The sequence below is a fragment of the Heptranchias perlo genome, chromosome 1 (assembly GCF_035084215.1).
Source record: "Heptranchias perlo isolate sHepPer1 chromosome 1, sHepPer1.hap1, whole genome shotgun sequence".
NCBI lineage: Eukaryota > Metazoa > Chordata > Chondrichthyes > Hexanchiformes > Hexanchidae > Heptranchias > Heptranchias perlo.
Window position 1 is genome coordinate 174,967,563 of NC_090325.1, and position 24,535 is coordinate 174,992,097.

At 44.2% G+C, this 24,535-nt stretch overlaps 1 protein-coding gene across 7 annotated transcripts in view; it reads left to right on the top strand.

Annotated features, from left to right (window-relative positions):
* LOC137328028 (ETS-related transcription factor Elf-2-like) overlaps window positions 1–24,535 on the top strand; it is a 139,580-nt gene that overhangs the window by 104,037 nt on the left and 11,008 nt on the right. For 5 of the 7 annotated variants that reach the window (XM_067994120.1, XM_067994110.1, XM_067994102.1 and 2 more), the window contains 4 exons: window positions 2,612–2,785; window positions 4,244–4,330; window positions 7,444–7,636; window positions 17,418–17,795. In XM_067994120.1, the coding sequence (XP_067850221.1) occupies window positions 2,612–2,785; window positions 4,244–4,330; window positions 7,444–7,636; window positions 17,418–17,795 (832 nt within the window). The remainder of the gene's footprint in view (window positions 1–2,611; window positions 2,786–4,243; window positions 4,331–7,443; window positions 7,637–17,417; window positions 17,796–24,535) is intronic. The other 2 variants (XM_067994128.1, XM_067994157.1) reach the window with 1 other exon arrangement.

The following is a 24,535-nucleotide window of genomic DNA, read 5'->3' on the forward strand; positions in this document are numbered from 1 at the left end:
ATTGAATGCTGAGATAGATAGATTTTTGGACACTAAGGGAATCAAGGGATATGGGGACAAGGCAGGATAGTGGAGTTGAGGCTAAAGATCAGCCATGATCTTATTGAGTTGTGGAGCAGGCTCGAGTGGCCATATGGCCTACTCCTGCTCCTATTTCTTATGTTCTTGCTGTTCCTGTTCTTTCAGGATTAAGTAACATTGTTTTTATCATGCTTATACTTGAGTCTTACTTCTTGGGGAGAGATCAATGTTTGAGGTACGATGTGGAATAGAATTCTGCCACCTAGGAGCTCGCGTTCCATGGGAATGGAACATTGGGCTCGATTTTAGCACCCGCAATCGGGTGCGTTCGTGACGGGGCTGCGAAAATCAGGGATTCCTGGGGCGGGTCTGGAGCCCAGCTCCAACCCACCTACTTCCGGGTTCCCCGGTGACGCGCTGACATGCGCGCGCAGCCCCCGCATGTGGGACTCCCGCCGGCAATTAAAGCCGGCGGGGTGCCACTTAAAGTACTTAAACAGGTACTACAGGTTGTTAACAGACCTGTGACCTGATATTTTAGGAGGGGTGGGATTTTGCAATGAACCGAGACTGTTTCCCGTACTGGGGGAAACGCTCCCAGTTGAAATGGACGTGTTGCAGCCACCAGCCCGTGGCAGCTGCAAAGGTCCATTGGACAGTTGGGGGGGGGGGGGGGGAGGGAGACCCTCACTCTGTCACTTTGGACAAAGTTTGGCCTCCACCACCCTCCTCCTAATAATAAAATTCACCAACTTGCACACTTACCCCGGTGTCCAGACACATGTACCTACCTTGCGGACCCCCTCAGATGTAGATCTTCCGGATGGGGGCCGCTGTAGCTGCAGTCATGACCTCCTTAGAGGGCGAACAGCATCACCAGCCTTGCTGGCCATGCCGTCCACCTCTGACAGTGCTGTGACACATCCACCTGCCACAGCAGGAGGAAGGGCAACGGCAGAGAGAGATGCGTCACAGAGGGCACTACCCTCGGCACAGGGTCCACAGACCGAGGCTCAGCTTCCTGGACCTCTCTGAGCAGCAGTGCACACGGAGGCTCAGAGTCACTCGACATGTAGTCGTGGACATCTGCAGCCTCCTTCATGCCGAGCTGCTCCCAGCTGGCCCGAGCACCATCTTCTTACCTGTCGCTGTCAAAATCACCACTGCCCTCAACAACTTCCCCTTCGCATCCTTCCAGGGTGCCACCGGGGACATCGCCGACGTCTCTCAGTCGTCTGCACAAAAGAGCCCTGCAAATACACCTACACACACTCTGCAGTGACACAATGGGTGGCATCAGTTGTGGGTCTTCATTGTGATCCTCAGGAAAGGGCATTATTGCACAAACCAGACAAGATTCGCAAAGACATGGCAGTAGTGGTGACAATATATTATGTAATGTGAGTTGATCAGAAATTAAATATAAGTAAACACCATGACAAACCCTCAAACACCCTCGTGCATCCCGTTCATGCTCACGACACATTTGCCTTACGCTTCCTACTGCACATATGTGATGCACGCAGGTAGTGGCAGGTTGAGTGAGGCTGACCATGAAAGAGATGCATGAGAGGGTGAGTATGAGACAGCCATGAGATTGTATGAGGATTGGGTTGAGTGGTAGTGGTGGGATGAGTACTGGCGAGGTGAGGATGAGCTTTGAGTAGGTGTGAGGAGTGATGTGACAGAGTAGTGTTGGCAGTGCAGAAGGAGATGTGGGGTGGGGGCGGTGATGTGGCAGACGGAGTGTAGGGGAAATGAGTAAGTGTACTCACTTTGGCTGACCTACTTAGGTGATTGAAGCGCCTCCTGCACTGTATGCAGGTGCGCGATATGTAGGTGGTGCTGGTGACCTCCTTTGCCACCTCGAACCAGGCCGCCTTGGTGGCAGAGACAGGCTGCTTCCTCCCGACCGCCGGGGGGAACCCCATCCAGTGATACCTGGAGTGAGGCATCGTTAAATCTGGGAGCAGCCTTCCTCCTGGGCTGCTCCATGTAGTAATTTTTCCTATTTTCTGCAGCATCAGTCAGTGGAGGACTGTCCCTTTAAATAGAGCTCCTCCAGCTGACAGACCTTGCTGCGCATGCGCAGTCCGCCCTCCGCGCAGCTTACCAGCGGGAAACCCGGAAGCACAGGTAAGTGGCTCCAATTAGCCTGTGATTCCGTGCGGCGCACACTGATTTCACCGGGCACGTTACCCACGTGCCCAGTCGACCCCCTGCTGAGAACCCGCCGCCCTTATAATATTGAGCCCATTGTCTCTGCTGCACTTTTAATGAAGGTGAGGAGAGTAACTGGAGACCTTATACACCTAATACTTTGATGTTTTGGGGCATTTTATGATTGTTTAATAAGCAGGTTGGATATGCTCAGACAGGTTAAAATGACAGCCACCAAAGATGTAACTTCATCAGAATTCACACTAAATGGAAGATCACTTGTGTACTGTGCATGAAATGTGCCATTGTCTTCAAGGTTAATGTCATAGTCTTTGATTTTTTTTTTGGAGAGTGTGAGTAGGATATAAGCAGCAATGTCACTACTTTTGTAGGTTTTGATTGTTAGTTTTTTTTAATCTTTTCAATATAGTCCAGGTATTTGTGCCACCCTGTGTGTCGACCCCAGAATTTGACCACGCTGCCATGAGGCCTGATGTGATCACAGAGACTGTAGTGGAAGTGTCAACAGAGGAGCCTGAGCCAATGGACACATCTCCTGCTTTACCAATACTGGAAACCCCTGAGCCAACCAAAAAAAAGAAAGGTACAAAATATTTTTCCCCTCTTGCAAGTATCTGTCACTGAATTTTACAAAGAGTATCTAGATTTTTTTATGGGTGGGAGGGGGTTCTTAGAAAAACCTTATTTATATTTGCCCTTCATGAATTTTGATTTGGATTGGTACCTGGGTTTTAATTCAGTGATATTTGGTGGGATAAAAGTCTCTTTTTCTTTATTGGTAAGGATCCTAACTGAAATAACTTCAGATATTCTCAACGTAGTTCATACTGGGTGCAGCCCACAACACTAAACTGCCCATAACCGGCATCATTTGACACTAAATTGGTAATTTCACTCAATGAAGGTGGCTGGTGCAGCGAATGAAAAGTCCATATTGATGCATATGAGATTGGAGTTAAGTCACTTTGTTGGGGTAGAGTACTTTTCTTTCTATCTGGTCATGAAACAGAAGGGCTAATTTCTGAGACTTGAGTACAAAATTGGAAAAAATGTTCCGTTCCCCAACACTGACTCCCTTCACTTTGGATGCAAAAATTCAACAAAAACATAGATTTTTTAAAAAATTAGTACTTTGTGTTAAAGCTTGATGCCATGAAGGGCTTGTAAGTACTGTCAACCATAGTGATGACTGATGCAACTATCCAACTGGCTCTTTTAGCAGTGTTTCTCTATGTGCTGTGATTGACAGTGATGTGCCTTTATGTAAATTTGATCACTGGTCCATTGCTCTCAACTTTCTGATCGCATTCTCCTGCTCACTTAAAGGGTAAAGGCATCTGGTACTGAGCCAAATAGATCAGAAGACCCTCTGGTTTAATCTCCAGTCTGCACTGGTCTCAGCCAGGGTAGGAGTTGGGATGCTACAGTTGGTGTCGAGAGGGGGAAGGGGGAGGGAAATCAAGTGGTGAGTTTCCCTGCTAGAAAGTGTGCACTAGTGGATGTTAGGTGAAGAGATTACTAAGCTGTGATGCCCTCCATGTCAAATAGCTTGCCAACACACTCTTGTACATGTGGAACGGTCTATTGGGTAAGGTGGTGAAGGACTGCTTTCACCCCTACACTTGTGCCCAAAAGAGTCAGTGTTTTCAGAGAATAAGAACTAAAAAGTTGGTGGGGGGTGGAAATAAAATGCCTAATAATTGGGATCGTGGGAAATTAGGACTTTTTAAAATTTCAGTCAAATGCTTGTAAGTAAATTTAACTGGAATTTGAAGTTAGGCGTAAAAATCTGAAGCCAACATCAACTTCAGGTAAAAAGGTATCACCATATCATAATTTTATGAATAAAATAAAACTTTTTTGTTTTAGGTGAGCATCAATTCAAAATCAACTTTTTAAAAAAATAATAAAACCACATTCTGCCAGGTCTTTTTTCCCCTTTCCCGCTCCCCTTTTTGAAGCAATTGATCTGGGGCCAGAGTGCCCTTTTCACTAATTTGGTGAGATTTGTAGTAAATGAGCATTCCAATGTGTCTTACAGCTGGTCGAAAACCAAAGAACCAGCAGTCTGGGTTGCCTAATATTACGTCGGATCTGTCTGTGAAAAAGAAGGCTAGAGAAGGGAAGGGTAAGTGTAGCTGCCAAAGGCGACTTCCCACACTAACAAAACCACGGAAGGGTCAAGGGGAGAGGGCATGAAATGTAAGGATATTGTGCATTAAGAAGAATAGTAAATTGGTGGGATGAACCCAGTTAAAAGTTTACTACAAGCATAAAATTCAGATATTTTTGGAGGAAAAGCAGTGGTATTTTTTGTCTCACTATTGCGCTGCAGCTAAGTCACTTACTGGTGATTTGTTAGTGAGATCATGGGGATCATTTTCCCGACTTTCCATTACCAGCTGGGAGCCTTGCCTACTGGCCGCCCAAATAGGGAAATCAAGGGTGCACTGCCCATGATTTATGGATGGATAATTATGGGTGGTGCTCTGATGATTTCCTGTTATGCGCAGGAGGCGAGGTGCCCGCTGGTGTGTGAGAACTTGGATAATCAGCCTTAATGTTTCTCTACTACATGAAATTCTGTTAACACTGCTTGTTAAAACACACCCCTTTGCACTGTTTCAACTTGTACTGACCTTTCTTTGTAAAAATCAGTACAAGATTTTGACGTAGAAAGAAAGATAAGAGCATAAGTGCACGTAGCCAACCGCTGAATGAGTTTATCCAATGAGAAGCTGAGTCAAGCAGACCAAAATAGTCTCTGGTTTAATTCTCCATCTGTGCTGAGTTAGTTGATCTCAGCTGGGCTGTTGTGTGAAGGTGGGAGGGGGAAGATTCGATTTGCCTCAGTGCCCCCAGGTTAGGGAGAGGCAAATTGGCTATCTTGCAACTGCTGCGTATTTGTCAACATGGGATTTGTCCCTCTGCAGCCAATACCTCATTGACCCTCACTGTTCAGACTCACATACAGAATGGCCATGTGGGTAAAGTTACTTAAGGGCATCCAGTACCGGTGGACCTCCACCCCAGCAAGGATTCTGCCTTTAGGACGGGAAGAGTTGACAGACAAATTGGCAAGAGAAAACATGCAGAGCCAAACAGAAGTGTAACAGTATATTTATTATACACTATTGTAGCAGCTGATGATTTGTTATGGCAGAATATATGGAAAATCATGGGCAGTTGTGGGGGAAATCATAAGGACAGGTGTTGTGTATCCCCCATCAGTAGAAATGGGTGTGAGGTACTTAATAAATATGTGCAGGCATCCTGAAATAGACCAAATTAAAGTTTGTTTGATGGAGGTGGGGGGCCTGGTGGAGGGAAGGAGAAGGGAGCAATGTTCTCCTCTTTCAATTATATCAAATCCAGATGCTGTTTCCGGAAGGACATGACGAAGATATAGTAATTTGGGTGAAATGATATTGCTTGCTTACAGTTTTTGATGCTACTGACTGCTCCAGGGTGGGAAGGTGAAAGAGGGGAGTAGAGGGTGCTATAATTGGCCTCTGGTCCAGGGCTTGGAAATGAAAGCTAAGCCAGAACATTTCTTAGAACAGAGAAGATTAAGGGGAGATCTGATCAGTGTGTTCAAAGTCATAAAGGGTTTTAATGAGTTACGTAGGAGAAAACTATTTCCACTGGTTGGGGAGGTGGTAACTGGAGGGCATAAATTTATCACCAAAAAACAAGAGGAGGATTTTTTTGCACCAAATCCATACTGGTTTTTAAAATAGATGTGAATAAAATTGAAAGCGTAATAGGAAACGGGCAGGAGAATGGAACGAAGTGGATAGTTCAGATAGCCATCACAGGTGCAATGGGCCATATGGCAGCCACCTCTGCTGTAAAATTCTGTGATCACTGCTGGAAAGTGCACATGTTGACGTAAGGTGAGGAGTAAGCTCGACTGTAATGTCCTCCACAATTGAATTCCTGCCGCAGTCACCATCTAGGTTCACACACAAAGACAGACCAGCTGGGTACCAGAGGGTGACAGGTACTTGTGAAACTATACCCCAGCAAGGAGTTGATGCCTTCAGGAGAGGAGAAAAAGATTGGAACTTATGCAAATCTCCATTACTTAGTGTTGTATGAACATTTTAGTGTAAGGATTGTAAGTTGTTGTCATTGTCCCGTTTCCCCCCCCCCCCCCCCCCCCCCACCTTGAGATTAATGGTTGGTTTTAAAAAGGTCATGGAGGAGCCCTGTAATTAGTTTTTTTTATACATCGCTATTTAAATGAAACATAACATTTGGTGGGGTGGGGGGTGGGGGGGGGGGGAGTACTTGCACTTTCTAGTATGTACCCAACATTGTAAGTTCCCTTTGCCTGCACAGAAGGCAACGCCTGTCTTTGTAGTCCCCACTCTAATCTCACTTTCTTACATAATTCCTACAGTCAAGAGAGCCCAGGTAGGCAGCCAAGCATAGAAACATAGAAAATAGGAGCAAGAGTAGGCCATTCGGCCCTTCGGGCCTGCTCCGCCATTCAAAATGATCATGGCTGATCGTCTAACTCAGTACCCCGTTCCCACTTTTTCCCCATATCCCTTGAGCATTAAGAAATATATCCATCTCCTTCTTGAAAACATCTAATGACTTGGCCTCCACTGCCTTCTGTGGTAGAGAATTCCACAGGTTCACCACCCTCTGAGTGAAGAAATTTCTCCTCATCTCTGTTCTAAATGGTATACCCTGTACCCTGAGACTGTGACCCCTGGTTCTGGACTCACCAGCCATCGGGAATATCCTCCCTGCATCTAGTCTGTCTAGTCCTGTTAGAATTTTATGTTTCAATGAGATCACCTCTCATTCTTCTAAACTCTAGTGACTATAGGCCTAGTCGACCCAATCTCTCCTCATACATCAGTCCTGCCAACCCAGGAATTAGCCTGGTAAACCTTCGTTGCACTCCGAGTTCTGAATGTTACCTCCACTGATGCTTGTCAGTCTGTGGCTAGCATGTGAGTGACAGCGTCCCCGAGGTACTTTCCCCCTCTGGCAGATATTACAAATTCAATGAGGTGTGATGGGGGAGAGAAGAAAGGGGAGATCAAACTTGCATCCCACTACTTCTGTGCTGTGCATTGCTGAAACAGTGTGCTGCACTGCATACAAGAAATGTTCACAAAGATTACACCTTTTATTTCCCGATAGCTTGAACTGATGTAATTGTCTCTAACTTTACATCTTGTCTAGAGTGTGCCATGCATCTTCTGTGTTTTGTTTCATCAGGGAACACTACATACCTCTGGGAGTTCCTCCTTGACTTACTACAAGACAAAAACACCTGCCCTCGATATATCAAATGGACTCAGCGTGAGAAGGGCATCTTCAAACTGGTTGACTCTAAGGCAGTATCCAAGCTTTGGGGCAAACACAAGAACAAGCCAGACATGAATTACGAGACAATGGGTAGGGCACTAAGGTAAGGGTCACTGGATAAATTGAAAAGAGTTCCAGCTTTATTAGTCATTGAATTTACAGCTTTCTGATTAGAATTAATCTATTTCTGAACAGAATGCAATGGTGTAAAGATAGATTTGGTATTGCAAATTGCTTTTCAGAGTAATTCTAAAGAAAGTGTACTTCTTGATATGAGCTCCGCTAGTTTTTTAAAAAAAATGTTAGATTGAGTTTGCGAGTGCAGTGCTAGCTTTCATTTGTCAAGTGGCTTGTAGCCGCCACTTCACACTGATGTTGGTTGGAGAAGGGAATTAACTTGAAATATACACATCTGTGCTGCAATAACAAGGGGCAGAAAACACTGGTGGGAGTAGTTTATCGGCCCCCTAATAATAGCAATACTGTTGGACAGAGTCTTAATCATGAAATAATGGGAGCTTGTAACAAAGGAAATGCAGTCGTCATGGGGGACTTTAATCCGGGTATAGACTGGGCAAATCAAATTGGCAGAGGTAGTTTAGAAGACAAGTTCATGGAATGTATTCGAGATGGTTTCCTGGAGCAATACGTCATGGAACCAACCAGAGAACAGGCTATTTTAGATCTTGTATTATATAATAAGATAGGATTAATTAGTAATCTCGCAGTGAAAGATCCTCTGGAGAAGACTGATCATCATAATATGATAGAATTTCACATTCAGTTTGAAAGTAACGTACTTAAGTCAGAAACTAGAGTCTTAAACTAGTCAATTACGTAGGGATGAGGGGCGAGTTGTCAGAGGTAGATTGGGAAATTAAATTAAAGGGTTTGACAGTTGAAAGGCAATGGCAAAGATTTAAAGAAATATTTCAATATTCTCAACAAGTATACATTCCATTTAGAAATAAAAACTCCACGGGAAAAGTGGATCCACCCGTGGCTAACTAAAGAAGTTAAGGAGAGTATTAGATTGAAAGAAGCCTATAATGTTGCCAAGAGGAGTAATAAGCCTGGAGATTGGGAGAGTTTTAGAAAGCAACAAAGGATGACCAAGAAATTGATTTAAAAGGGAGAAAATTGTATGAGAGTAAATTAGCAAGAAATATAAAAACAGATTGTAAGAGCTTCTACAAGTATGTAAAAAGGAAGAAAGTAGCAAAAGTAAATGTGGGTCCCTTAGAGGCTGAGACAGGAGAAATTATAATGGGGAATCAAGGAATGGCAGATGTGTTAAACAAATATTTTCTATCTGTCTTTACAGTAGAAGGCACAAAAAGCATACCAAAAATAGTGGGGAACCAAGCGGTAAATGAGAGTGAGGAACTTAAAACAATTAATATCAGTACAGGAAAAAGTACTGGACAAACTGATGGGACTAAAAGCTGACAAATCCCCTTGACCTGATGGCCTAAATCCTAGGGTTCTGTAAGAGGTGGCTGCAGAGATACCGGATGCATTGGTTATGATCTTTCAAAATTCTTGAGTCTGGAATGGTCCCAATGGACTGGAAGGTAGCAAATGTTCAAGAAGGGAGGGAGAGAGAAAACAGGGAACTACAGGCCAATTAGCCTGACATCGGTTGTCAGGAAAATGCTGGAATCCGTTATTAAGGAAGTGCTAACAGGGTATTTAGAAAATCATAATATGGTTGGGCAGAGTCAACATGGTTTTATGGAAGGGAAATTGTGATTAACAAATCTATTAGAGTTTTTTGAAGATGTAACTAGCAAGGTAGATAAAGGGGAACCAGTGGACGTAGTATATTTGGATTTCCAAAAGGCATTCAATAAGGTGCCACGTAAAAGGTTGTTACACAAGGTAAGGGCTCACGGGGTTGGAGGTAATATATTAGCATGGATAGAGGATTGGTTCAAGGACAGAGAACAGAGTAGGGATAAACGGGTCATCGGGTTGTCAGGCTGTAACTAGTGAGGTGCTTGGCCTCGGCTATTTACAATCTATATTAATGATTTTAGATGAAGGGACCGAGTGTAATGTATCCAAGTTTGCTGACGATACAAAGCTAGATGGGAAAGTAGGTTATGAGGAAGACACGGAGTCTGCAAAGGGATATAGACAAATTAAGTGAGTGGGCAAGATGAGTAAAATGTGGGGAAATGTGAGGCTATTCACTTTGGTAGGAAGAATAGAAAAACAGTTTCTCACCATTTAAAAAATATTCTATTAAATGTTGGTGTTCAGAGAGACTTGAGTGTCCTTGTTCAAGAAACACTAAAAGTTACTGTGCAGGTACAGCAGGCATTTAGGAAAGCAAATGGCATGCTGGCCTTTATTACAAGGGGGTTGGAGTACAAGAGTAAGGAAGTCTTACTACAATTGTACAGGGCTTTAGTGAGACCTCACCTGGAGTACTGCGTACAGTTTTGGTCTCCTTATCTAAGGAAGGACGTGCCTTGGAAGCGGTACAACGAAGGTTCACCAGATTAATTCCTGGGATGAGAGGCTTGTCCTATGAGGAGAGGCTAAGTAGAATGGGCCGATACTCTCCGGAGTTTAGAAGAATGAGAGGTGATCTCATTGAAACATACAAGATTCTGAGGGGGCTTAACAGGGTAGATGCTGAGAGATTGTTTCCCCTGGTTAGAGTCTAGAACTAGGGGGCATAGTCGCAGGATAAGGGGTCGGCCATTCAAAACTGAGATGAGGAGGAATTTCTTCACTCAGAGGGTTGTGACTTTTTGGAATTCTCTACCCCAAAGGGCTGTGGATGCTGAGTCATTGAATATATTCAAGGCTGAGATGGACAGATTTTTGGACTCTAGGGGATCGGGCGGGAAAGTGGAGTTGAGGTTGAAGATCAGCCATGATCTTATTGAATGGCGGAGCAGGCTCGCGGGGCCGTATGGCCGATTCCTGCTCCTAATTTCTTATGTTCTTAATGCGCATGCAAGATGAGATGATTTAATGGTCTACATGGAAGTATTGACCACTGCCTTCATGACCTTTAATACTCAAGCATTTAAAGGAAATAGTGCTAGGGAAATTAATGGGGCTGAAGGCCGACAAATCCCCAGGGCCTGATAATCCACGTCCCAAAGTACTAAAGGAAGTGGCCCTGGAAATAGTGGATGTATTGGTGATCATCTTCCAAAATTCTATAGACTCTGGAACAATTCCTACAGATTGGAGGGTGGCAAATGTAACCCCACTATTTTTTTTTAAAAAAGGAGGGAGAGAAAAAACAAGGAATTACAGGCCAGTTAGCCTAACATCAGTAGTGGGGAAAATGCTAGAGTCTATTATAAAGGATGTGATAACAAAACACTTGGAGGGCATTAACGGGATTGGACAAAGTCAGTATGGGTTTATGAAAGGGAAATCATGCTTAAATCTACTGGAGTTTTTTGAGGAGGTAACTAGTAGAATAGATAGGGGACAACCAGTGGATGAGGTGTACTTGGATTTTCAGAAGGCTTTTGATAAGGTCCCACACAAGAGGTTAGTATGCAAAATTAAAGCACATGGGATTGGGGGGGAATATACTGGCATGGATTGAGAATTGGTGACAAACAGGAAACGGAGAGTAGGAATAAACGGGTCTTTTTCTGGGTGGCAGGCAGTGACTAGTGGGGTATCGCAGGGATCAGTGCTTGGGCCCCAGCTATTCACAATATATATCAATGATTTGGACGAGGGAACTAAATGTAACATTTCCAAGTTTGAAACGACACAAAGCTAGGGTGGAATGTAAGCTGTGAGGAGGATGCAAAGAGGCTCCAATGTGATTTAGACAAGTTGGGTGAGTGGGCAAGAACATGGCAGATGCAGTATAACGTGGATAAATGTGAGATTCTCCACTTGGGTTGTAAAAACAGAAAGGCAGATTATTATCTGAATGGTGATAGATTGGGAAAAGGGGAGGTGCGACGAGATCTGGGTGTCCTTGTACACCAGTCGCTGAAAGCGAGCATTCACGTGCAGCAAGCAGTTAGGAAGGCGAATGGTATGTTGGTGTTCGTTGCAAGAGGATTTGAGTACATGAACAGGGATGTCTTACTGCAGTTGTACAGGGCCTTGGTGAGACCACATCTGGAGTATTGTGTGCAGTTTTGGTGTCCTTATGTGAGGAAGGATGTCCTTGCCATGGAGGGAGTGCAACGAAGGTTTGCCAGACTGATTCCTGGGATGGCAGGACTGATGTATGAGGAGAGATTGGGTCGACTAGGCCTTTATTCACTAGAGTTTAGAAGAATGAGACGTGATCTCATCGAAACATATAAAATTCCAACAGGACTAGACAGACTAGATGCAGGGAGGATGTTCCCGATGGTTGGGGAATCCATTACCAGGGGTCACAGTCTCAGGATACGGGGTATGCCATTTAGAACCGAGATGAGGAGAAATTTCTTCACTGAGGGTGGTGAACCTGTGGAATTCTCTACCACAGAAGGCAGTGGAGGCCAAGTCATTAGATGTATTCAAGAAGGAGATGGATATATTAATACTAAAGGGATATGGGGAAAAAGTGGGAACAGGGTACTGAGTTAGACGATCAGCCATGATCATTTTGAATGGCGGAGCAGGGCCGAATGGCCTACTCTTGCTCCTATTTTCTATGATTCTATGAAAAAAAATCAGAGTGTTGTAGCTGTATTAACTAATAGTATTGCACCAACAATTCTCTAATCAAACTATCATTTGGTGATGCTGTTGTTTTAGTTACCACAGTTAAGGGCATTGGGAAACATTATACACCCAATCTAAAGGCACAATATAATGTGCTACATGCAGGAAAGTAGGAGCTGCTGATTATGCCACCTTGAATTCATTCTTCACATTTTGTGCAAAGGCTATTTGTTCTGGATTGTCTTGAGGATATCATGGTTTGTAATAGTGTATCAAGTTGTTCGTAACCCATTATAACTTGTCATTGACAACCAATTCTGTATCGCCTTCACTTGCGTGTGGTGCTGCTGGGAGTCTTGCACTCCATTAATAGCATGGTATGTTGTGCTGGCAGTGGACTGTATTTGGGGAGGGATATTTGGTTGCTTAATTAAAAGGAAGTGTAGAATGCTATCCAAGTTTATACTTTAATTAGAATGGTTCACTATGACTTAGAGATGCTTGGAGGATGAATCGCCCATGTCCATTTCTCTGCATTGACAAGTGACCTGGGATGGGAACAAGTCATCTATGTGCCTTCCGAGCTGGTGAATGGTATGGGCAACCTGAAAAAGGAAGAAAATACAAAATTCATGAGAAATAAAGTACTTCATTGGTTTTCATTAAAATTGATAAGTAACTTCCTGTCGGATTTGTGTGATCCTTTTAAAATCAGAACATTAAGAACTGTCATTTCACAAGTCAGTATAATTAATACTTTAAATATAAATGTGCTTTTATAAACAGCTCTGAATTCTGTATTGGGAGTCCCCCTTTCAATTGGTAAAGTTGAGTAATCTTTGACTGGAGAGAGAAGCTGCTTGGTGGGGTCGCAACAGGCATCTTGCAGCTTCTTGTTTTATTATTTTATCCTCACTTTAAAAAAAAATCCATATTTGATTTGATTTAATTGACCGTCAGTTTTTACTGATTTCTTGGTACAAAAAAGAATTCTATTTTTCCACCATTTCTGACTTTGGAGGTGCTTGACCTAATCGTGGCAGATACCTTTGTTTTGCATTTTCTTGAAAGCTACATTTATGTTTTCATCAATTTCTTGGTATAAAAAAGTACAATATTTTTTTAATGATATTGTGAATGAATGCTAGTCATGAGGGCAGTGGCCCTTTAGATTTCTTAAAATACATATAAAACACTTCAATTATTTTGCACTGAAGGATTTTAGAGAAACTTCCGTAATCTTGATTTTGAGGACTTTCTTAAAAAAAAAAGAAAAATATTTTATCCTTTTGAGCTTTTAACAGCAATCCAAAGACTTTTTAAAAAAATTGCTGAGTTCTTAAAAGCAGTTACCCAGACCTATTTTAGGAGGCTCAATCCAATTTCATTTCTATTCATTTAATTTGAGGCTTTTTCCTTTATTTTCTTTTATCTTTATTTAACTTCTTTAAACTACTGCATCATGACTTAATTATTTAGGTGTCAGCCTTGGCTCAATAGTAGCACCCTCGCCCCTGGGTGAGAAAGTCATAGGTTCAAGTCCCACTCCAGCACATAATCTAGGCTGACACTTAGTGCAGTACTGAGGGAGTGCTGCACTGTCTGAGGAGCCATCCTTCAGTTGAAGAGTTAAACTGAAGCCCCATTTGCCCTCAGGTGGACGTAACAGTTCCCATGGGACTATTTGAAGATGAGCATGGCAGTTCTCCCTGGTGTCTTGGCCAATATTTATCCCTTAACGAACCCGCTTAAACAGGTTATCTAGTAATTTATCTCATTGTTGTTTGTCGGATCTTGCTGTACACTGCCGCGTTTCCCCACATTACAACAGTGACTACTTCAAAAAGTATTTAATTGGCTGTAAAGCATTTTGGGACGTCATGAAAGGCACTACAGAAATAAAAAAAAACTTGCATTTATAAAGTGTGTTATCGTTTCTGGGGTTGTAAAGATGAATTTTAACAGTACAGTCTCCGTACTTGTGTTGAAACATCTTATTGGAAGAACAGAAGTTATTCATTATGTTTCTAGGAATATGAGCTTTTAATATATTTCTTTATATAAACTGCTATAATATTGATTTCTTTACTTCAGTAAGATCAAACATAATTACATCAGTACCACTCTGTGATTGTAGATTCGTGCTTGGGCTGTGTACTCCCAAGCAGTGGGAGTCTTGATCATCTAGTGGAAGTTGGGGTAAAGAGCCATCTTCCTGAAATCATTCCTGAGGGTGGCAAGGGCACAGAATGTACTCTGGGTGGGGGACTTCAATGTCCATCACCAAGAGTGGCTGAGTAGCACCACTACTGACCGAGCTGGCTGAATCCTGAAGGACATAGCTGCCAGACTGGGCCTGCGGCAGGTGGTGAGCGAACCAACATGAGGGAAAAACCTACTTGACCTCGTCCTCACCAATCTACCTGTCGCAGATGCATCTGTCCTTGATAGTATTGGTAGGAGTGACCACCACACAGTCCTCGTGGAGATGAAGTCCCTTCTTCCCACTGAGGACACCGTCCAATGTGTTGTGTGGCACTATCACCGTGTTAAATAGGATAGATTCAGAACAGATCGAGCAGCTCGAAACTGGGCATCCATGAGGCGCTGTGGGTCATCAGCTGCAGCACAATTGTATTCCAGCACAATCTAACCTCATGGCGTGGCATATTCCTCACTGTACCATTACCAACAAGCCAGGGGATCAATGAGGAGTGTAGAAGAGCATGCCAGGAGCAGCACCAGGCGTACCTAAAAATGAGGTGCCAACCTGGTGAAGCTATAACTCAGGACTACATGCATGCTAAACAGCGGAAGCAACATGCCATAGACAGAGCTAAGCGATTCCACAACCAATGGATCAGATCAAAGCTCTGCAGTCCTGCCACATCCAGCCGTGAATGGTGGTGGACAGTTAAACAACTAATGGGAGGAGGAGGCTCTGTAAACATCCCCATCCTCAATGATGGCAGAGTCCAGCACATGAGTGCAAAAGACAAGGCTGAAGCGTTGGCAACCATCTTCAGCCAGAAGTGCCGAATGGATGATCCATCTCTGCCTCCTCCCGATATCCTCACCATCACAGAAGCCAGTCTTCAGCCAATTCGATTCACTCCACATGATATCAAGAAATGGCTGAGTGCACTAGATACAGTAAAGACTATGGGCCCCGGCAGTATCCTGGCTATAGTGCTGAAGACTTGTGCTTCAGAACTAGCCGCACCTCTAGCCAAACTGTTCCAGTGCAGCTACAACATTGGCATCTACCCGACAATGAGGAAAATTGCCCAGGTATAACCTGTCCACAAAAAGCAGGACAAATCCAATCCGGCCAATTACCGTCCCATCAGCCTACTCTCAATCATCAGCAAAGTGATGGAAGGTGTCATTGACAGTGCTATCTAGCAGCACTTACTCACCAATAACCTGCTCACCGATGCTCAGTTTGGATTCCGCCAGGACCACTCGGCTCCAGACCTCATTACAGCCTTGGTCCAAACCTGGACAAAAGAGCTGAATTCCAGAGGTGAGGTGAGAGTGATTGCCTTTGACATCAAGGCAGCATTTGACCAAGTGTGGCACCAAGGAGCCTTAGTAAAATTGAAGTCAATGGGATTAATGGGGAAAACTCTCCAATGGCTGGAGTCATACCTAGCACAAAGGAAGGTGGTAGTGGTTGTTGGAGGCTAATCATCTCAGCCCCAGGACGTTGCTGCAGGAGTGTCCTAGGCCCAACCATCTTCAGCTGCTTCATCAATGACCTTCCCTGCATCATAAGGTCAGAAATAGGGCTGTTCGCTGATGACTGCAGTGTTCAGTTCCATTCGCAACCCCTCAGATAATGAAGCAGTCCGTGCCCGCGTGCAGCAAGACCTGGACAACATCCAGGCTTGGGCTGATAAGTGGCAAGTAACATTCGCGCCAGACAAGTGCCAGGCAATGACCATCTCCAACAAGAGAGGCTAACCACCTCCCCATGACATTCAATGGCATTACCAAGGCCGAATCCCCCACCACCAACATCCTGGGGGTCACCATTGACCAGAAATGTAACTGGACCAGCCACATAACTACTGTGGCTACAAGAGCAGGTCAGAGGCTGGGTATTCTGCGGCGAGTGACTCATCTCCTGACTCCCCAAAGCCTTTCCAGCATCTACAAGGCACAAGTCAGGAGCGTGATGGAATACTCTCCACTTGCTTGGATGAATGCAGCTCCAACAACACTCAAGAAACTCGACACCATCCAGGACAAAGCAGCCCGCTTGACTGGCACCCCATCCACCACCCTAAACCTTCACTCCCTTCACCACCGGCATACTGTAGCTGCAGTGTGTACCATCCACAGGATGCACTACAGCAACTTGCCAAGGCTTCTTCGACAGCACCTCCCAAACCCGCGACCTGTACTGCCTAGAAGGACAAGGGCAGCAGGCGCGTGGGAACAACACCACCTGCACGTTCCCCTCCAAGTCACACACCATCCCGACTTGGAAATATATCGCAGTTCTTTCGTTGTCGCCGGGTCAAAATCCTGGAACTCTCTTCCTAACAGCACTGTGGGAGAACCTTCACCACACGGACTGCAGCAGTTCAAGAAGGCGGCTCACCACCACCTTCTCCAGGGAAATTAGGGATGGGCAATAAATGCTGGCCTCGCCAGCGATGTCCACATCCCATGAACGAATAATAAAAAAAAAATTCCGACGCGGAGGGCCAATACTTTATGCAGTGATTTTATGAGTCCACACTCCCAGCAGGGAGCCTCAGCTGTCAGCACAATTCGGGCCTATGCTGCCTGTGATTTTCTCCCCATTAAAGTAACTGGTTGGAAAATGGTGGGCACCGAACAATGACCAAGGGTATTAAAGCCACCCGACAGTATATCGTCCGAGTATATAACCTAAGAACTAATCTGATTTTCTCCCCTGAGTCTCGATTATTGGCATTGTCACTGGGATTTTACATGAAGTAGAATGGGTTTATGAATTTTTTCTGCCATGTCCACTTGAGCTCTGAAAAGTACCCAGCGGTACTATTGTAGATTGCATCCTTCCAAAAGTATTGGTGCCAATATGATGATTAAGTCTAGTGACAAACGTGATTAACTCGTTTTGTGACTAGAGTTTTAACAAAAGCAGGAGCATCTGTTTGTGTGTCTCAAGGTTATCTCGGCTTGAGGAAATGTGTCTGGTCATAACAGTTTTGTTTCAGCTGTAGTGTTGTTTTGACTAGGTATTACTACCAAAGAGGGATCCTGGCCAAGGTGGAGGGACAACGCTTGGTCTACCAATTCAAAGAGATGCCCAAAAACCTTGTAATTATTGATGAAGACAAAACGGATCCTAGTAGTGAAGGATCATATCCGTCTAAAATACGGACTGATGCAACTGGTAACTTATCTGAGGCAACTTCTCCATCTTCAGAAAATATCTCCCCTCCCATTTCATCAAAAACTATGGCAGGTTCACGAGGAGCACGAAACGCAGCACAGCAGAGTGTTGTGAAGCTGGGGAGGGCTGCAACAGTGAAGGTCTCGTCAGCTGGTCAAGGTGGAGTCCTACCTCAGGTGCCTACAACTTCCCTTCCAGTAGTAACCACAACGGTTCCAAGGTTAGTAGGTTCTACGCACAAATGTTATGCTAGTTGTATTTGTAGGTACTGGAGGTTTTTTAGTTGCCATTTAATCTACTCTAATCCCATATTGCTGGAATATGGGATTAGAGTAGACAGGGCTGATGGCCGGTGCGGACACGATGGGCCGAAGGGCCTCTATCCGTGCTGTATAACTCTATGACTCTGAGACTGGGTGGCATTGTGGGCTGGTGAATTGTACTTTCACCTGTTTAAAAAGAAAATCCTCCTTTTTATCAGTCCTTAGTTGAACATCACCAAAAGAAACAATATATAAGGCTTGTAACAAAGGTAATGCAATAATCGTGGGAGACTTTAATCTTCATATAGGCTGGGCAAATCAAATGGGCAAAAGTAGTTTGGAGGACGAGTTCATGGAATGCATTTGAGACAGTTTCCTAGAACAACACATCGTGGAACCAACCAGAGAACGGGCTATTTTAGATCTTGTCTTGTGCAATGAGACAGGGTTAATCAGTAATCTCATAGGAAGGGATCCTCTGGGGAAGTGTGATCATAATATGATAGAATTTCACATTGAGTTCAAGAGCAACGTACTTAAGTCTGAAACAAGAGTCTTAAACTTAAAGCCAATTACATAGGTATGAGGGGCGAGTTGGCTATGGTTGAATGGGAAATTAGATTAAAAGATATGACTGTAGATAAGCAATGGCGAACATTTAAAGAAATATTTCATAATTCTCAACAAATATACACTACTTTCAGGAATAAAAACTCCACTGAAAAAGTGATCCATCTGTGGCTAACCTAAAGAAGTTAAGGATAGTATTAGATTAAAAGAAGAGGCTTATAATTTTGCAAGAAGAGTAGTAAGCCTGAGGATTGGGAGAGTTTAGAAACCAAGAAAGGATGACCAAAATCTTGATTAAACAGAGAGAAAATTGAATGAGATAAAATTAGCAAGAAATATAAAAACAGATTGTAAGAGCTTCTGCAACTATGTAAAAAGGAAGAGAGTAGTGAAAGTAAACATGTGTCCCTTAGAGGCTGAGACAGGAGATATTATAACAGGGAATAAGAAAATGGCAGAGACATTAAACAAATATGTTGTATCTGTCTTCACAGCAGAAGACACAAAAAAACATACCAGAACTGGTGAGGAACCATCGGGCAAATCAGAGTGAGGCACTTAAAGTAATTAATATTAGTAAAGATAAAGTACTGACAAAATTAATGGGACTAAAAGCCGACAAATCCCCTGGACCTGATGGCCTAGAACCATAGAAAAGATGCAGCACAGAAGGGGGCCATTCGGCCCATCGTGTCCGCGCCGGCTCAAACAACAACCACGTCCCCATTCTAATCGCACCTTCCAGCACCCGGTCCTTAGCCCTGCAGCTTACAGCACTTTAGGTGCAGGTCCAGGTACTTTTTAAGAGAGTTGCGGGTCCCTGCCTCTACCACCATTTCGGGCAGCGAATTCCATACACCAACTACCCTCTGGGTAAAAAGAGTTTTTCCTCATGTCCCCTCTAATCCTTCCGCCAATCAGCTTAAATCTATGTCCTCTAGTTCTCTGCTAGGGGAAACAGGTACTTCCTGTCTACTCTATCTGGGTCCCTCATAATTTTGTACACCTCAGTCAAGTCACCCCTCAGTCTCCTCTGCTCCAAGGAAAACAACCCCAGCCTATCCAATCTCTCCTCGTAGCTGCCATTTTCAAGCCCTGGCAACATTCTTATAAATCTTCTCTGCACTTTCTCCAGAGCAATTACGTCCTTCCTGTAATGTGGTGACCAGAACTCTGCACAATACTCCAGCTGTGGCCTTACCAGCGTTTTATACAGTTCCATCATTACATCCCTGCTTTTGTATTCTAGTCCTTGGCTAATAACGGAGAGCATTCCGTATGCCTTCTTCACAACTTTATCTACCTGTACTGCCACCTTCAGGGAACTGTGCACATGCACTCCAGTCTCTCACTTCCTCTACCCCTCTCAATATATTCCTGTTTACTGCGTATTCCCTTTTACTGTTTGTCCTCCCTAAGTGCATTACCTCACACTTCTCCGGGTTGAACTCCATTTGCCACTTTTCCGCCCACTCCCCGAACCCATTGATATCTTCTTGGAGTCTACAGTTATCCTCTTCACTGTCAACTACATGGCCAATTTTTGTGTCGTCTACAAATTTGCCAATCATGCCCCCTACATTCAAGTCCAAATCATTACTATATACCACAAACAGCAAGGGACCCAACACTGAGCCCTGAGGCACACTACTGGAAACTGATTTCTATTCGCAAAGACATCCATCAACTTTTACCCTTTGTTTCCTGTTACTGAGCCGAATTCGCCACATTTCCCTGTATCCCATGAGCTTTTACCTTTCTGACCAGTCTGCCCTGTGGGACCTTGTCAAATGCCTTACTAAAATTCATGTAGATGACATCCACTGCACTACCCTCATCACTCCTCCTTGTCACTTCCTCAAAGAATTCAATCGGATTTGTAAGGCATGATCTTCCCTGAACAAATCCATGCTGTCTATCCCTGATTAAACCATGCCTTTCCAAGTGACTGTTTATCCTATCTCAGTATTGATTCTAATAGTTTGCCCACCACCGAGATAAGACTGACCGGCCTATAATTGTTCGGCCTTTCCCTCGAACCCTTTTTAAACTATGGTACTACGTTTGCAGTCTTCCAGTCCTCCGGTACCTCCCCTGTATCTAGTGAGGATTGGAAAATGATCCTCCGAGCATCCGCTATTTCCTCCCTGGCTTCCTTCAATAGCCTAGGAAACAATCCATCCAGCCCTGGTGACTTATCAACTTTCAAGGATTCCAGTCCCTCTAGCACTTCCTCTCTCGTTATGTTTATCTTATCCAATATTTCACACCTCTCCTCTTTAACTACTACGTCCGGATCATCCCTTTCCGTTGTGAATACGGAGACAAAATATTCATTTAAAACCCTACCCACATCCTCTGCTTCTACACACAAGTTACCCTTATCATCCCTGATAGGTCCCACCTTTTCCTTAGTTATCCTCTTATTCTTAATGTACTGATAAAATACCTATGGGTTTTCTTTACTCTTACTAGGTAATATTTTTTCACGCCGTCTCTTTGCATTCCTTATTTCCTTTTTTACGTCATCCCTGTACTTTCTGTACTCCTCTAGGCGTTCTGCAGTATTTAGTTTTCTGTGACAGTCATAAGCTTTCTTTTTCTGCTTTATCTTGCCCCGTATACTTCTAGACAACCAGAGGGCTCTAAATTTGGCGGTGCCACCCTTTTTCTTAGAGGAGACTTGTTTGCATTGTACCTGTAGAATTTCACTTTTTAGTGCCTCCCGCTGGCTTGCCACTGATTTCTCCTCAAGTAATTGTGTCCAGTCCACTTCTGTCAAATCACCTCTTAGTTCTGTAAAATTTGCCTTCCCCCAATTTAAAATATTACTCCTGATTTAACTCTGTCCTTTTCCATAATAATGCTAAAACTAACTGAATTGTGGTCACTATCCCCAATATGGTCACCCACTGTCACTTCACCCACTTGCCCATCTTCATTTCCCAGGACTAAATCTAGAATTGCATCCCCTCTTGGGCTTGTCACGTACTGGCTAAAAAAGGTCTCCTGGACACCGATCAAGAATTTTGCGCCCTCTGTACCCCTCACACTGTTTGAATCCCAGTTGATGTTAGGGTAGTTGAAGTCCCCTACTATTATTGCCCTCTTATTTTTGCACTCAGAAATTTGCCTACATATTTGTTCTTCTATCTCCCTTTCGCTATTCGGGGGTCTATAGTACACATCTAGTATTGTGACTGCCCCTTTTTTATTTCTTAGCTCAACCCATTTGGCCTCGATTGATGATCCATTTAGCATATCATCCCTTCTCACAACTGTAATTGATTCTTTAACCAATAATGCTACCCCCCCCTCCTTTTTTATCACCCACTCTATCCTGCCTGAAAACTCTATATCCCAGGGATATTGAGCTGCGAATTATCCCCCTCTTTAAGCCAGGTTTCCGTTATAGCAACGATATCATGCTGCCTTGTGTCTATCTGTGCCCTTAGCTCATCTTTGTTTGTAATACTCCTTGCATTGAAGTATATACCCTTTAACCCCGTCAAATTCCTGTGGTGGACACTATTTAACCTTTGCTTCTTTAGCCTTTCTGAGTCGCTAACTACGTCACTAACTGCTTTTCTACTTTCCGTTTCGTGGTCTGAATTTGTCCTATCTGTACCTGCCCTTTGGTTCCCATCCCCCTACCATACTAGTTTAAAACCTCCCCAATAGAACTAGCAAATGCCCCCGTGAGGATATTGGCCCCAGTTCTGCTTGGGTGCAACCCATCCAGCTTGTACAGGTCCTGCCTTTCCCAGAATCGGTCCCAATGCCTCAGGAATTTATCCCCTCTCTCCTTCATCATCTCTCAAGCCACGCATTCATCTGGTCTGTTCTCCTAATTCTGCTCTCGCTAGCACGTGGCACTGGGAGTAATCCTGAGATTACTACCTTCGAGGTCCTGCTTTTTAATTTATTTCCTAACTCCCTATATTCTGCTTGCAGGACCTCATCTTTTTTTTTACCGATGTCATTGGCACCGATTATGGACCATGACCTCTGGCTGTTCACCCTTCCCCTTCAGAATGTCCTGCAGCCGCTCCGTGACATCCTTGACCCTAGCACCAAGGAGGCAACATACCATCCTGGAGTCATGTCTGCGGCCACAAACGCCTATCTGTTCCCCTTACAATGGAATCCCTATCACTATAGCTTTCCCATTCTTTTTCCTCCCCTCCTGTACAGCTGAGTCACTCGTGGTGCCACGGTCTTGGCTTTTGCTGCACTCCCCTGATAAGCCATCTCCCCCAACAATATCCAAAGCGGAATATCTGCTTGAGAGGGAGATGGCCCCAGGGGACTCGTGCTCTACCTGCTGAGTCATTTTACTCTGCCTGGCGGTCACCCATTTCCTTTCTGCCTGCGTAATCTTTACCTGTGGTGTGACCCCCTTACCGAACGTGCTATCCACGGTAATCTCAGCATCGCGGATGCTCCACAGTGAATCCACCCGCAGCTCCAGCTCCGAAATGCGGTTAGCTAGTAGCTGCAGCTGGACACATTTCATGCACACGTGGTCGCCAGGGATACCGGTAGTGTCAATGACTTCCCACATAGCACAGGAGGAGCATATCACGGGTGTGAGCTCTGCTGCCATGGCTTGCCTTAGATTAAGCTTGTTAGTTACTCCCTTTAAGCAGTTTACTCCTTTAAATTACTCTTAATTTAGAGAATGTTAATTACACTAGGGACCTTGATTCATTTAAAAAAAACGGCACTTGCTATAAGATCTGCAGACCGTACCTTTTTACTTTAGTTACTGCACTGTACATTAGTAGAAATACTCACCTGAACCTACTTACCGATCAGCTCCCTCCCCTGCGCCGCATCACTTTTTCACTGGTGACGTCACCTCTGGAACTCCGCTGCTGGTCTCAGCGTGAAGGGTACTAAAAGAGGTGGCTGCAGAGATAGTGGATGCATTCCCTAGACTCTAGAATGGTCCCAGTGGATTGGAAGGTAGCAAATGTAACACCGCTATTCAAGAAAGGAGGGAAAGAAAATGGGGACCTACAGGCCAGTTAGCCTGACATCAGTAATCAGGAAAATGCTGGAATCTATTATTAAGGATGTGGTAATGGGGCACTTAAAAAATCATAATATGATTAGGCAGAGTCAACATGGTTTTATGAAAGGGAAATCGTGTTTGACAAATTTATTGGAGTTTTTTGAAGATGTAACTAGCAGGGTAGATAAAGGGGAACCAGTGGATTTAGTGTATTTGGATTTTCAAAATGCATTCGATAAGGTTACGCACGATAAGGGCTCATGGGGTTGGGGGTAATAGCATGGATAGAGGATTGGTTAACAGTCAGAAAACAGAGTAGGAATGAATGGGTCATTTTCAGGATGGTAAGCTGTTACTAGTGGGGGTGCCACAAGGATCAGTGCTTGGGCCTCAGCTACTTATAATCTATATGAATGACTTAGATGAAGGGACCGAGTGTAATGTATCTAGGTTTGCTGACGCTGCAAAGGTAGGTGGGAAAGTAAGCTGTGAGGAGGACACCAAGAGTCTGCAATGGGATATAGACAGGTTAGGTGAGTGGAAAAGAAGGTGGCAGATGGAGTATAATGTGGGGAAATGTGAGATTATTCACTTTGGTAGGAAGAATGGAAAAACAGAATATTTTTTGAATGGTGGGAAACTATTAAATGTTGGTGTTCAGAGAGATTTGGGTGTCGTTGTACACGACACACAGAAAGTTAACATGCTGGTACAGCAAGCAATTAGGAAGGCAAGTGGCCTGTTGGCCTTTATTGCAAGGGGGTTGGAGTACATGAGTAAGGAAGTCTTGCTGCAATTGTACAGGGCTCTGGTGAGACCGCATCTGGAGAATAGTGTACCGTTTTGGTCCCCTTATCTAAGGAAGGATATACTTGCCATAGAGGTGGTGCAACGAAGGTTCACTAGATTTGTTCCTGGGATGAGAGTGTTGTCCCAGAGGAGAGATTGAGTAGAATGGGCTATACTCTCTGGAGTTTAGAAGAATGAGAGGTGACCTCATTGAAACATATAAGATTGAGAGGGCTTGACACGGTAGATTCTGAGAGGCTTTTTTTTCCCTGGCAGGAGAGTCTAGAACTAGGGGGGCATAGTCTCAGGATAAGGGGTCGG